Source organism: Vicugna pacos, chromosome 33, assembly GCF_048564905.1.
Source record: "Vicugna pacos chromosome 33, VicPac4, whole genome shotgun sequence".
NCBI classification, from domain to species: Eukaryota; Metazoa; Chordata; class Mammalia; order Artiodactyla; family Camelidae; genus Vicugna; species Vicugna pacos.
In genome coordinates, this window is record NC_133019.1 from 163282 (window position 1) to 176746 (window position 13465).

Below are 13465 nucleotides of genomic sequence, written 5' to 3' on the forward strand. Positions count from 1 at the left end.
TGGTCAGAGAGCTTGGGAATGAGGGAGGACCTCTGACCCACCTCCACTGGGTGGGGGTGGCAGGCAGGATGCTACACCACAGACTGGGGCAGACACCGCTTGGATCAGGCCTGGCACAGCCCCGTGCCCCCTGAGGTCACAGTCCTGCGCCCCCTGAGGTCACATGCTTGCCTCCTGCAAAGGGCACAGCCCTGCATCCCCTGAGGTCACGGCCCCGTGTCCCCAGAAGTCACAGCCCCGAGGCCACTCTATTTCCAGCTTTAGGGCTGGCTGCCAGTCAGCGTGAGAAAGGCTTCTCTTTGAACTCAAGGCCCAGTTTTCAAGCATTTACTCCAGTCTCAATACAAAGGGGTGAGGAGAATGGAATGAGGAATCACAGGGTCAGAGGACACAGGTGTCGCCTTCCAGGTCACCCAGAAGAAGCATGAGATGCGGCTGAGAGGCCAACTCTGGTCCAGCCGCCTCCACGCCCACCTTCCCCTCATCAGTATTCAGAGCCCACTCATGGGAGGAGCTGGAGACCAAGATTAGTCCCTCCTGCAACCTGCCTGTGTGACCTTGCTCCCCAGGTGAGCGGAGCGTCACTCCCAGAGCTGGAGCCAGGGTGTTTCCCCTCTCACCTGAAATTCTGAGCAACACTGATATTTTTACAAAAGGCTCTGATGCATCTTTCGTCCTGATTTGAAGTCTGGAACGGGGTCAGAAAACCATCAATCTGAGTCAGGTAACCCTGGACAAGGAGATGGCAGCTCCCTCGGGTCTGACCCCGTCTTATCTAGAAACCTCTGTCTCTCCTCCTCACCGGGATCCTGTGGGATTCCCAGTGCTCCCAGCTCGCCCCCTCCCCGGGGCTGCCCCACCACCACGAGCCTGTCCTTCCCGTGACCCGGACCTGCATGGACAGGTGAGTGCAGGGAGGTCTGAGCGCTGGAGCCCCTGCTGCTACTCAGCTAAGACTTAATCCTGTCCTCCCCCCATCTCCCGGCTGGGGTCTGAGCCGGAGACATCGCTGACACACAGGTTTCTAATCCCCAGGTGTGGGGAGGCCACTCTGGCTGTGTGAGCCTTGCTGGGGGTGCCCTGGCCAAGCTGAATGGCCCAGGGACAGAGGAAACAGCTTGCCTGGGCCCCAGAGTGGGGCGGGGTCACTTTAGAGATGAGAGCGTGAGGGCCCCCCAGGAGAAGGCCCAGCAGACAGAGCAGACGGGACCAGCCTCCTCCCCTCCCCGGCCAGCGATGGGGCAGGGAGGGGAGGCTAACTGGCTAGAGCACTGAGGGTGGCTTCCTGCTCACAGGAAGACCTTTTTGCTGGAAATCAGTGGCCCTGAGGATGAGGACGAGGACTGGACATGCTGCCTGGGGACTCTGGCCCAAGTCCGCATCTGACCAGACACACTGCTGACCCCCGCGGAGACGACACACCACGACGGCGCACTAAGGTCTGAGATCTGAAGACGAAGGATGAAGCAAAGCAGCTGCTTCCCCTACACTTCCTCACAACACTGGGGCTTTAAAAACCTGCTTATCAGAAAGCGAGGTCGGTCAGGGGCAGACAAATAACCCACGGAGTTTCAGCTCCACACGGAGGCCCAGGGCTGGGAGAATGGCGGCCCTGCTGCTCGCCACACAGGGACCACGTGGAATCTGACCAGGGCCACAACTGGGGCATCACTTAAGTGGGCCACTTATTCTGAAAAAGAACTTCAGGACAGAATGAAAAATAAACTTTGACAATGAAATTAAACCTACATTTCTGATTAGCATTTTGCACAAGCACAGAATTCAAGTCAAGCCACTGCCAGAGGCCCCGCCGCCCCCACCCCCAGCCCCGCTCACCTGGGCAAGCCCCCGAGGTCCAGCTCACTGCAGACGTAGGGGCCCGGACGCAGGATCACCCACAGCCCGACCTCCGCGGCCAGCAGGACGAAGGCCCTAGGGAGCCAGAGTCACCAGCGCTCAGGCCTCAGAGCTGAGGAGGGCATGGCCCGCCACCACCACGGTGGGCAGAGCCCCGCAACCCCTCCTTACCTGCCCTCCTCTCACCTGGGGGGGGCACTAAGGGCAGGACTCAGCTCCCCCTACAGAGCAGGGGACACCCCCACCAGGTCACAGCAGAGACCCCCAGCCTAGGACGTCTGCACAGCCCTCTGGGGCAAGAGAAGGGGCACAGAGGGGTACGGGGGTCCGACAGGGAGACTGGCCCGGATGGCCTTGCGGCCTTGGAGGGGCAGCCCCCGTCCCCGCCCAGGCGGCCAGAACGCATGGACCGCACTGCAGAGGGGGGCCCACCCCGGGGACGGGAACGGACACCTCTGGGCATGGGGAGGTGGCCTGGGCCCTGGGAGTAACAGGGTCACCACGGGAGCGAGTCCCCCGGGTCTGGGAACAGGCTCCAGACCCCAGTCTCTCTCTGGCTCTTGGGGAGCAGAGTGCAGACGACCGCGGTCCCCGCCCGCCCCAAGGAGCACCCCCCCCTGCCCCGCCCCGCCCCGCAGGGTCGCGGGCGCAGCAGCAGCACCTACTCCAGGTCCAGGTTCCCGGAGAAGTCGAACTTGCCTCTTTCTGGCTCGTGGAGGTTCCATGGGACGTAGCTGTGGCAGGAAAGAGAATTACAGGCATGAGCTGTTCATTTATTCCACTTCATCTCCCTAAAGATTAGCACTTTTTATCCCCAAAACCCGTCATGACGGTTGAAGATGTGTTTCCTAGGTGCACTGTCTTAATGGTGTCAGCACTGGAACCGAGAACTAACTGAGGAGATTTAGGGACCACAGAGAAGCCAGGGCAAGCCACCTCCTGGGTGGGGGGAAACAGGCCGCAGGGGAGCCCGAGCGCGTCCCCCTCCCTCCCAGCCAGAGAAGTCGCTTCAGAGGAAACCCAGTTAAACGGAGGGTAAGAGGAACCCTCAATCATCAGCCCATGTTTGCCGCCGCCTCCAGAATCCCAAACCCAGTGACAGAATGGAGGTTCTTACTCTAAAGAGAAGACAAGGACACGAAGCAGGTCCTTTAAGGGACCCCGCTCAGGAGGCAGAGGCGTGTAGTCACACGTGATAACAGTAAGGATGGCGGCTCCTCTCCTGGACCGGCCCCCCCCCGCCCCCGCTGTGGTGGAGCCTCCTCCCCTGCCAAGCCTGCACAGGTACAGGGAGAGGCTTGCCAGCTTCCAGTTCAGACTCAAGAGATTATACAGATTATCTGGCTTTTATAAAGCAAAATGCTCACCCTGCAGTCTTGCCACCAGCTCCAGGAGCCCTACCACATGAGGACATCCCCCCCCCCAGATCAGAACTCACATTTGCAATAAAAGGACCCTATTAGGTAGTCTTCCTGGAAAATTACACACTTTGTTCAGCTATGCTGTCCTAGCTCAGACCATCCCTGTAACTCTTTTTAGAACTGTCTTCAAAGCCAGTCCACAAACCACCAAGAGGCCCGGGACGGAGGACCTCCCCCAGGACCTCTCCCAGGAAAGCGGCCTGGTGGCTGGGGCGGCTGCACTCACGTGGTCAGGGTGTTCAAGCCGCAGGCCCTCAGCTTCAGCAGGCGGTCCCTCCAGTACTCGCGGGGCACCCGGAAGTAGTGGATGGAGCCCCCAAAGATCCAGAAGGTGGAGTCCTCCAGCATGAAGTTCTGGCCTTTGGCCTGCAGCCCCGAGTGCCGGTGTCTCAGCCACGTGGGGACCAGGCCGCGCCAGCTCCACCTGCAAGGAGAGCAGTCGTCGGACGCCCATCCTGGGGGGTGAGCTGGTGTCCAGGCAGTTAGAGTGCAGCCAGAACAGGCTTCCTCTTGCCCGGCGTCCAGCTCCACACCCTCACCCTCCGGCCCATGCACAAGACACACGCGGTGTTTCACACGGAGAATGTGCTCACAGCAGGGAGGACGGGTCACACTGCACGGGGAGGGGTTCTAGGGCTGAGAAGCTGCCTGTGGGTGCTGGGACTCGGGGGGGACTCGGGGGAGGACGCGGCTTCCTATGATGGCCAGCCTGACAAGGCCATCTGACTAAACATCGAAGCAGTGGCTGCTTGGAACAGTACCTCCGAGCCACCTCATGGTCACAGCTGCCGGGCGTGAGGGGCAGAGACCTGGAAAGAGGCACCTGGTTAGGAATGGTGTCAGCTCTTGACCAGATTCCAGGTCTTACTGTGACCTGAAGATGGAGTGTTGGCCTAGGGACAAGCCGGCAGGACAGGGAGCCCCAGGGCGGGTTTGGGGGACGCTGGAAAGTCTTGATCCTGGAAGAAGCACCTCTTGGCATCCAGCGGTTTGGCCATGGGGAGGCCCTCAAACTGACCCTGAGACTCAGGGCTCCAAGAATCCCTCCTTCTCTGCTGCACCCCGTCTCCTGACGGCCAGAGGGAGCAGCGAGAGAGGTGGGAGCAGGAGTTTCCAGCCAGGAGTTTCAGAAAGTTGGAGACACACAACCAGAGCGAGTGTATCCGGTGCGAGAGCAGATTTTCCTTTGCTTTAAAAGCCCCTAAACCACTCTGGTCTTTCCACTCATTTTGAAACAATGGCTAAAACCACACGCTGGTTGAAACAGTCACATGAGAACCAGAAGTCCTGACTCCAGACTCCCCTCCAGGACGGCTCCTCCTGCAGCGCCTCGGGTGGAGGCCCTGGGCGGACCCGCAGGCCCACGGCCAACACCCACTGAGCTTGCAGGCGGGCCCCTCTCCAGCTCTGGGTGCCCCCGTCTCCGCCACCAGCACCAGCACCGGCCTCCTTCTCCCACGTGCCAGTGGCTTCTCCTCCACCTACAAGGCCAAGGGCCTCAGCTCTGACTGTCCACATGCACACTCTGTGCTGTGGAGCAGCCAGGGCCCTGCTGCTCACTGGCCGCAGTCTTTAACGGTTCACACTTCAGCAACTGCATGTGGCACACACACACAGCTGCTTGCACGAGCGTGAGCTCCTCAGAAAGCCCGCTCCCATCCCGCCAAAGCCCCTCCGAGCACCCAGCCCTGGGAGGACCCCGACACCTGCGGCCTCCGCCGCCCAGGCAAGCCGGGGAGGACAGCTCCAGTCCTGAGAGCTGCAGGGAGTCACGCACACAGCCACACGTGCGTGCGTGAGCGCACGCGCGCACACGCACACACACACACACACACACACACACACACACACACGGCAGGCCGGCTCTGCAGCAGGGACCATGCAGCTCAAGGGCCCCACACTCAGGAGGCTCCCGTGAGAGTGAGCTTGGGGCCTGACAAGCAACCCCACACCCTGATGGCACAAGACGTGGCTAGAGTGGCCACCATGTCACCACATGCAAACATATTCCCACCCTGAAAGTCTTAGTGATGCTTAAATGAGGCCGCCGTTTTCATCACGTGCTGGGCCCCACTGGGCAGCCGGCTTCATGACGACAGAGGACAGCGGCCGAGTGCACAGGTAACTGCTGAACGAAGAACCCACCTAAACCACCTAAACCAGCTGGACAGAGCCGGAGGGGACTTCGTGGAGAAGAGGGCGCTTGAACCCAGAGATACAAGAACACACAGTAAACCGGGGGCAACAGCACAGACGTGAAGGCCAGTGTCCTCGGGGAACGGCCAGCAGACGGGAGGGAGAGGGTGTAGATGGTCCACTCCAGCCCGCTGGCCTCACCACACCGCCAGCGCCTGGTCCTCGCCGGGTCCGTCCAGAGGTGCGGATGCTTCCCCGCGATGGCAGTGGCCATGTGTCCACTGACGCCAGTCATGAAAGGCTGGGCGGTACCTTGTATACTTTTCTGTCCGTGTCCTTTCTCCAGTCACTTGTTTCTATGTGTTTTGTGTAGTAACAGACTGGGAAGCATCGCTTTGGACGGGAACCGTGGGCGGGCCTGGGGGCACTGCAACACATGGATGGACGGCAGGCTCGCTGACCAGGGCACCTGCCTTCTCTCCGGCCGGAGCTCATATTAACACCTTCTGAATTCCTGTTGCCTTTGTCTTTGCTTCGTTGTGGGTGAGCAGCCTCTCGGTCCTAGAACAACCTGGACAGCGGGCCTCAACCCCGACCTGATCGTCCTCTGGACTATTCTGCTCTGTCTGCAGCCTCCTGAGAGGCTCCTGGCAGGAGGTCCCGTGTCAGGACCCCGGCGGGGCCTCACACAGCCTCACAGTCTCCGCGATCCTGTCACTGGCACCCCTTCTGCAGGCACAGCGCAGGCTGCCAGGGAAACGTGGAGCAGAGACTGGTGCTCCTGGCTCCTGGAGCAGGGGTGTCGTCGGAAGGGGACAGGTGGGGGGGAGGGGAGAGGGAGGGGGGAGGGAGAAGCCTGCTCGTACTTCACACCATCCTTGAGGACAGAGGGCATGGTCTGCAGGTCACGGGATGTGGTCAGAGGGACTGAGTGGACACGTTTGGTTGAAAATGGGCAGATGAGCAGGTGACAATGTCACAGCACCCCTCCCATGAGCCGGGCCCACAAGTGGGTTCCCAGCCAGGGCAGGGAAGGGCCAGACCCCATCCCCTCCTTGAACAAAGTGTGCTAATCAGGACAGGCCTGGAGCGCCCCCTGCCCTGCCGCAGGGCGTCCCTGTGTCCCCTGTAGGTGCAGCAAATGGTGACCACAACTGGGTCGGGGTGGGATAGGCGGGCTTGCCATGGGGTCACACAGACGTGCCCAGATCCAGCCAGGCTGGCGTCCACGCACCCAGAAGCGGCGGAGACAGCGTCATCAAGCCTGCAGGGCATTTGTCTCCAGCAGCGGCAGGGCAGCACTCACACAATTTCAGGCCGACCAAGGCTGTGGACAAGCTGGTACGCAAGGTAGGAACCTGCAGCAATGGTCCTCAGTTCGGTTCCCAGAACCTGAGTCCCTGCTGGTCCTGAGGGTTGAGTGGTTTGGTTCCACACGTAACATGCACTTGCTAATCTGAGATGATGACTTAACAAACCCAATTTCCAGGTGCTCTGGGACCCACTAGGGCCCCTAAGCAGAGGGTCAATGGAATCTGGGTCGAAGGCATCGTACTAAAGATGCTGACCAAGAACGCTGTCACCTCTCCACCCGTCCAAGTGGCCGGGTTCACTCAGACGGACACGTTAAACTGCCTGGACGACACATCCTCACTTGGGTCCTAAATACAAATTTCTGTCCATCACTCTCAAGATTCTGATGTGGCTCCAATTTCCTTGGCCACCCCAACCCCCTGAACTGCCCACCGGGGATGTCTGGGCCTTGCCTTCAGCCCTGTACATGCCCCCTCAGCTGGGGAAGGAGGGACCGCCCACTCCCTGGCCCCAGCCGGTGTCCCTAATGCCTCTGCTCCAAAAGACTGCCTCCTGGATCAACCCTTGGGCCCCAAGGACTTCGGCCCCGGGAGACAGAACTCTGTGTGCAGGCCTGGCCCAGCTTCCTGGATGTGCTCCTTGGCCTGGGCCCGAGGCTCTGGCTCCTCCTTTGCTGGGAGAGGTACTGAATACTTCCAAAGAGCTTGGCCTTCCGTCCAAAGCAGGCCACTGATTCCGCGGGGATGCCCGGTCGTCCTGCAGCACCACTCAGGTCTGTGGTGCGGCTGTGGCTCCAGGAAGGCCCCAGGCACGCCAGGCACCGGCCGGCACCAGGCTGCGGCAGGTCAGGTGGGGCCACATCTAGAGACCACAGGGCTCTCTGCGCAGACAAGCGTGTACCAGAGAAAGGCTTGAGATCCCCTTGTGAAATGACGATATCTCCTCCTTAGTGATCACCCACACAACAACCACAAAAGTGACCTGACGTTACAAGCCGCCGCGCTCTTTCTTTGGGAAAAATTTCCATTGCCAGCATCGTAAACAGAAGGAGTGCCACGTCTGAGCCCCGGGGGAGAGGACGGCTCTGTAAGATAACCCCAAGGGCTCCCCTGAAGACGGGCTTCCACACTGGGAGACGCCTGCGGAGTCGGAAAGGAAGGACTTCATCAAACAGGGACAACGTGGTGAACAGCCTTTAAAATCCACCACATGGGGCCGACAGACCTGGGTACGTAAGAGCGGGGCTCGTTCTTACAAGACGCTCTGAGCACAGACAAACAGATTTCCCCGTCAGGTTCAGAGCACAGCCCGATCCAACAGAAACAGAACATGCTGTTGATTTACTTACCCTAACTTATTTTTACTTACTTCAGATGTCCGTCAGGATTTAAAATGAGTATCCCCCAGGGTCAGCCATTCTACGCACAGAAATACACCCAACAGATACTCCCTGCAACATTGCAGCAACCGACGCCCAGGAGGAGGGCTGCTTGAATAAGCCTGAGCCTCGGACGCAAGGGGAGACGCTACAGCTGCCGGCCTCTGTGCGGGGCCCCAAGAGAAGCGGCTGCTGGGCCCTCCTCCGGTGGGGGAAAGGGCGCCCAGGGGCCAGGAGCGGCAGAAGCTCATTTTATTCAGCTATTCCATCCTCTTCACAGATGACGCAGGCGCAAAGTAAACTTGGCATGAACACACAATGTGCTTCTGTAAGGGGGGCCCGGCCACCGTCCTGCAGCAGGTACCAACCCACAGTCACCACCCGAGACCCCCTCAAGACAGGCCTGCCTCCGCACTATGGGCCTCTGGGGACCCCACCCCGCCCTTCCATCCCAGGAGGGGCCCCTCCCCAGGGGACTCTCTGCCAACACAGCCTTTAATATCCAGGCAATCAATTTAAGCAAAAAGTAAAATGGAGTGGAGAGGAAGCAGCAGACGCCCCCTCTCCAAAAGAACTCGGCAGGATCAAGGGGGTGGGCGGGGGGCGGACTCCAGAGTCCTTGGCAGGTACTACATGTTCCGAAAAGATCTCTCTAAGCTCCAGCATCTCCCAAATCTGCATCAGAAGAGCACTCAAGGCGACATAATGGAAGATGAAAAGCTTTTATCTCACCAGCCCCTTACCTGCACTAAGAGGGAGAGAACTCCTTGGCCAACTTCCCGATACCTGTGGCTCCTTAGTGCTGAGTTCCCAGTGGTCTCCTGGGACAACACACCCTCACTGTCCGCATGCTTGCTGAGACCCTCTGGTCCCCTATAGCTGCCGGCTCGGACTGTCCCGAGACTCTCAGAGCCCACGCCACCCTCCGGCCCAGGGTGGCTCAGACACCTCCTCCCCACCTGTGCCACTGCCTCGGGTGCGAGCTTCCCCCCGGGGGTCAGAGGGGTGGCACTTCCACTGCCAGATGAATAGGACAGCGTGCAGAGAGTCCCCCCACCACCGGGAACGCAACTCAGGCCTCATGCACAGAGCCCAGAACAGGCAAAACTCATCAAATCAGTGACCTCTCAGGAGCCCAGGATGAGAGGCAGAGCTGTGCACTTGCCCTTCGAAGACAGACTGGCCATGATTCGGCCCAAACAAAGTGACCTGGTTCTGTGGCTGAGTGACCCATCTACCCTGAGGGGTCTGCGGGGTCCTTGTCCTCTGAGAGGATCTGGGGTCTGAGATCCAAACAGTGCTGGGGCAAGGGAGACACGAACCCACCAGAGAAGGCGAGAGGTGTGTGGTCTAACTGACGGCCTCCTCTGCTGACTCTGCCAGCTAAGCGCTCAGATGTGACGGGTGCTGAGCTAACCAGACCACTGCTCAGGGACGCACTGATACTGAAAGAAAGCCCTGAGCAGGCACCATGCCCTGACAACACCGGCTTGCATCCCTGTGTCCAGGCAGCTGGAAGAGGCAGGAGAGGGAGGCCCAGAGCCGTGGTCCCCCGACACAGACCCACGCGTCCTGGACCTCAGACAACATGCTGACAGAGGAGGCCAACGAGACAGAGGATGTACCTCAGGGTCACACTTCTGAAAAACTCTACAAAATGCAAACTAATGTGTGGCGGCAGAAAGCAGCACGTCACGGCTGGGGAGGTGGGTGCAGGGAGACGCCAGGGCCGCGCAAGCACTTTCTGGGGCTGATGGGTACTTTCACTATCTTCACTGCAGCGGTGGGTCCACGGGTGGGTCCACACATCAAAACCTGGCAGATTCTCCCTGCCAAACACGTGGTTATTGCATGACGATCACCCTGCAATCAAGGTAACTTTTTAAAAGACCTTTCTTCAACTAAAAACCAAAGGGTAAAATCTTCCTGAAAAGTCCTCATGGTCCTCCTGTTTCTTGGATATGATGTAATCAAACAGCTGTGATTGACCATGAGCCAGCCCAAGGTAAAGATCATTTTTAAAAAGTGCAGCACTATATACAACAGCTAAGAAGACATGGAAGCAACCTAAATGTCTATCAACAGATGACTGGATAAAGGAGCTGTGGTATATTTATACAATGGAATATTACTCAGCCATAAAAAATAATAAAATAATGCCATTTGCAGCAACATGGATGGACCTAGAGATCATCATTCTATGTGAAGTAAGCCAGAAAGAGAAAGAAAAATACCATATGATATCACTTATATATGGGATCTAAAAAAAGAAAAAAGAAGACATGAATGAGCTTATCCACAAAACAGAAACAGACTCATACACATAGTAAACAAACTTATGGTTACAGCAGAAGGGAAGGGCGTGGGAAGGGATAAATTGGGAGTTTGAAATTTTCAGATACTAACTACTATATATAAAATAGATAAGCAAGTTTCTTCTGTAGAGCACAGGGAACAATATTCAATATCTTGAAGTAACTTATGATGAAAACGAATACATGTATGTACATGTATGACTGAGACAGTATGCTGTGCACCAGAAATTGACATATTGTAAACTGAATATACTTAAATTAAAAAAAACACACACACAAAAGCTGCAGCCAAGCAGCCCCTCCCCCATCCAAATACCTGCCTCTGATCCTGACAGCTTCGCCCCACAAAGTCACCAGCCGAGTAGCCAGTCCCCAGGAGACCTCTGTCCCACTGGCCACACCCACATCCCCAACACCAGCTGGCAGAGGCCCCACCTCCCACTCAGTCAATGACCCAGTCAACCTAGAGAAGGGCAGGGAGAGGAAGCCACAAAGGATGTTCTGCTTAGGCCCCCAGACGTAATCCCTGGTGTCCAGCACAAGCTGGGTGGAAGGCCCCCCAGGAGGGTGATGCAGTCCAAAAGACACCCGGAAGACGAGTCATCCAGAGGACACTAAGAGGCGGCCCTGAGCTAGGTTCAGAGCCTCTCTGGCCTCTGTCTTACCTGCTCAGAAAGAAGGCTCAGCGGGAAAAACACCTTTCCTAAGCATCTCCCACCGCTTCCGGGGCTCAAGACACAGCCGTTCTTTCTCTGTGGCTCTTCCCAGCAGCCCCACGAGCCCCGACCAACTCCTACTGAGGCCACTCCACCGGGGGACATGTTCACTCACCCTGAGAGCCCAGGCTTCCTCATGGCCACTCGGCTGCCTGACACCTTGCCCTCTATCCTGCCAGACACCCACAAGCACCCACCCCCACTTCCCCTGGATGGCCAGGGTGTACCACCTGCCTGTCTCAGGCCCCTCAGAGCCACCCCCCAGTGACCTGTCTGGGTCCCCTGCAGAACTGCCACGTCCTTGACCTCCAACAGTGGGCACAGCACATGCTCTCTGCACACTTCTGGCCTTTCTTCCTGGGGGACTGGTTCCTGGACATCCTGCCGTAGGCCACAGGTGCTGAGGAATCCCCCTGGGTTTTGCATCAGCCTCGCAACTACAGGTGCCAGGACCAGTCAACCAGGAAGGGGTAAGTGGCCACAGACAGGAAAGAAGACATCTTGGGAACAAGTGGAAAACAAAATACCCCCTTAAATCTTCTGGGCCCCAGCGTGAGAAGCGCACCATCTCCTTCTCCCAAACAACACCGTGACATCCTACGTCCTAAACAAAGACGACACCTAGGTCTTGGAAAGGGGTAATGGGAAGAGTTAGGGGCCCTCCATCAAAAGTGTCCCTCCCTATCTCCCGGAGGAAGTCCAGAGAACCTCCGACGGGGACAGAGAAGAAGCAAAAGATAAAGCCGAGGGTGGCATGCCTGCCGCCAGGTCCAAGGGCTCAGCCTTCAGCTGCAACACTAACTTTCCTGCCAAAGCACTGGATACTGCGGCCTGCCTTCCCAGCAACACCAGAGGTTTTGAATATGAAAAGTGCGAGTCATTGACCTCAAAGATAGGGTCAGGGCTGTAGCATCCTATAAACAGACACAGTTTAGGAAAATTTGGGGCTCCAGCATCCACACTGGCTGTGGGTAAATTATTCTATCACTAAATGCACCCCCAAACATTTTGTAAGGGGCTAGTGCGGAGGGGTAAGCCGGTGACTGGTGGGAGAGTGGAGAGAGAAGGCTCATCAATCCTAGAACAGGGCAAATACACCCAGGGTAGGATCTTGGAGGACCCTTGGGACAGCGTCCTCGTGACTGCACTGGGCAGGCCACATTGACCTTAGTGTGAGCCCTGGAGCTCTGGCCTCTGCCGAACAGAGAAGCCTAGCACTAGGCTTGGCAGGAAATGTGGGGACCTGGGAGAAGAGCAGAGGGGGCTCCGCAGGAAGACTAGGGGCGCGCAGCTCTGGGGACGTTGGAGAGGGGTCTGAAGGCCAGTTCTGCAGACCTCCCCAGCCCTGAGCACAGACGCCCGGGGGCCGGGAGCGCAGCACCTGGCGTCACCCAGGCCGCTGGGAGCGCAGAGGGACCGGGTGCCGGCGCTCCAGATCAGAGAGGCTGGAGGGCGGGTCCCGTGGGGACTCGGGCTTCGCGGGCGGCGGTGCGCGGGCTCATGGGCTGGCTCCCCGGTGCGAGGGGAGGCGAGAACGCAGGTGTGCAGGGCTGGGAGTCTGCTCACCTGCGGAGCACCAAGAAGCTCAAGATGACCAGCAGCAGCAGTCCGAGTGTGCGGCCCGGCCGCCGCCGAACGCTCCACGTGGGCATCGCGCGTCCACGGCTCCCTCACCTGCTCACAGAGCTCCAGCCCGCACTCCACTCCGAGGCTCGCCGCGGGGGCGGGGCCGGTCGCCGGGGCAACGCGTCCCCGCCCGCCCGGCCGTCTGCGCTCATTGGCTGCTGCCCACGGTCCCGCCCCCGTGCCGCTTGGCTTAGCGCGGCAGGGGCGGGGCCTCGCCGGAGGGGCGCAGGTAGGGGTGCTGGTGGGGGTCCGGCGGTCTGCAGCTCCCCCGCGCCCCGGGTCCCCGCCTGCCTCCCGCGCCCCGAGAGGGCTCCGAGTGTTGGGGGCTCCTTTCCTGCTCGCGATGTGCAAACAGATGCAGGCGTACGGGGCGCGCATTGCACACCCAACCCTTGCACACTCGCAGAGCACAGGGATGAAGTCACCCCGCTGCGCTGCATTAGCGAGCAGGTGCTTAAAGGCTCCTGCAAAGCCAACACAAAATCTTAGAACAATTCGGGGGTTGAAGTAAAAAATTTCTTAAGTGGTGACTTATGTGAAAAGCTAGAACATTTGTAGCTTAGTGTGGCTCCTGTTCAAATAGCGCGGTGCGGGGTTGCGAGGGGAAACGTGGAAATATTTTCCAATTTTAGTTCCACAGGTCTCGTTCTGGACCTGACGCTCACCACTTTCAATAGTTTAACTTTAAAAAAGTGCAGATAA

The 13465-nt window shown here is 58.5% G+C and overlaps 1 protein-coding gene across 2 annotated transcripts in view; it reads right to left on the bottom strand.

Annotated features, from left to right (window-relative positions):
• The window catches only part of GLB1L2 (galactosidase beta 1 like 2), a 30734-nt gene extending 17898 nt beyond the window's left edge, over positions 1-12836 (bottom strand). For both annotated transcript variants that reach the window (XM_072954021.1, XM_072954020.1), the window contains exons 1-4: positions 12704-12836; positions 3505-3702; positions 2523-2591; positions 1837-1932 (exon numbers count right to left, since the gene is read on the bottom strand). In XM_072954021.1, coding sequence (XP_072810122.1) covers positions 1837-1932; positions 2523-2591; positions 3505-3702; positions 12704-12789 — 449 coding nt within the window. In that variant the 5' untranslated portion in view covers positions 12790-12836. The remainder of the gene's footprint in view (positions 1-1836; positions 1933-2522; positions 2592-3504; positions 3703-12703) is intronic.
• Between the last annotated feature and the right edge of the window lie 629 nt (positions 12837-13465).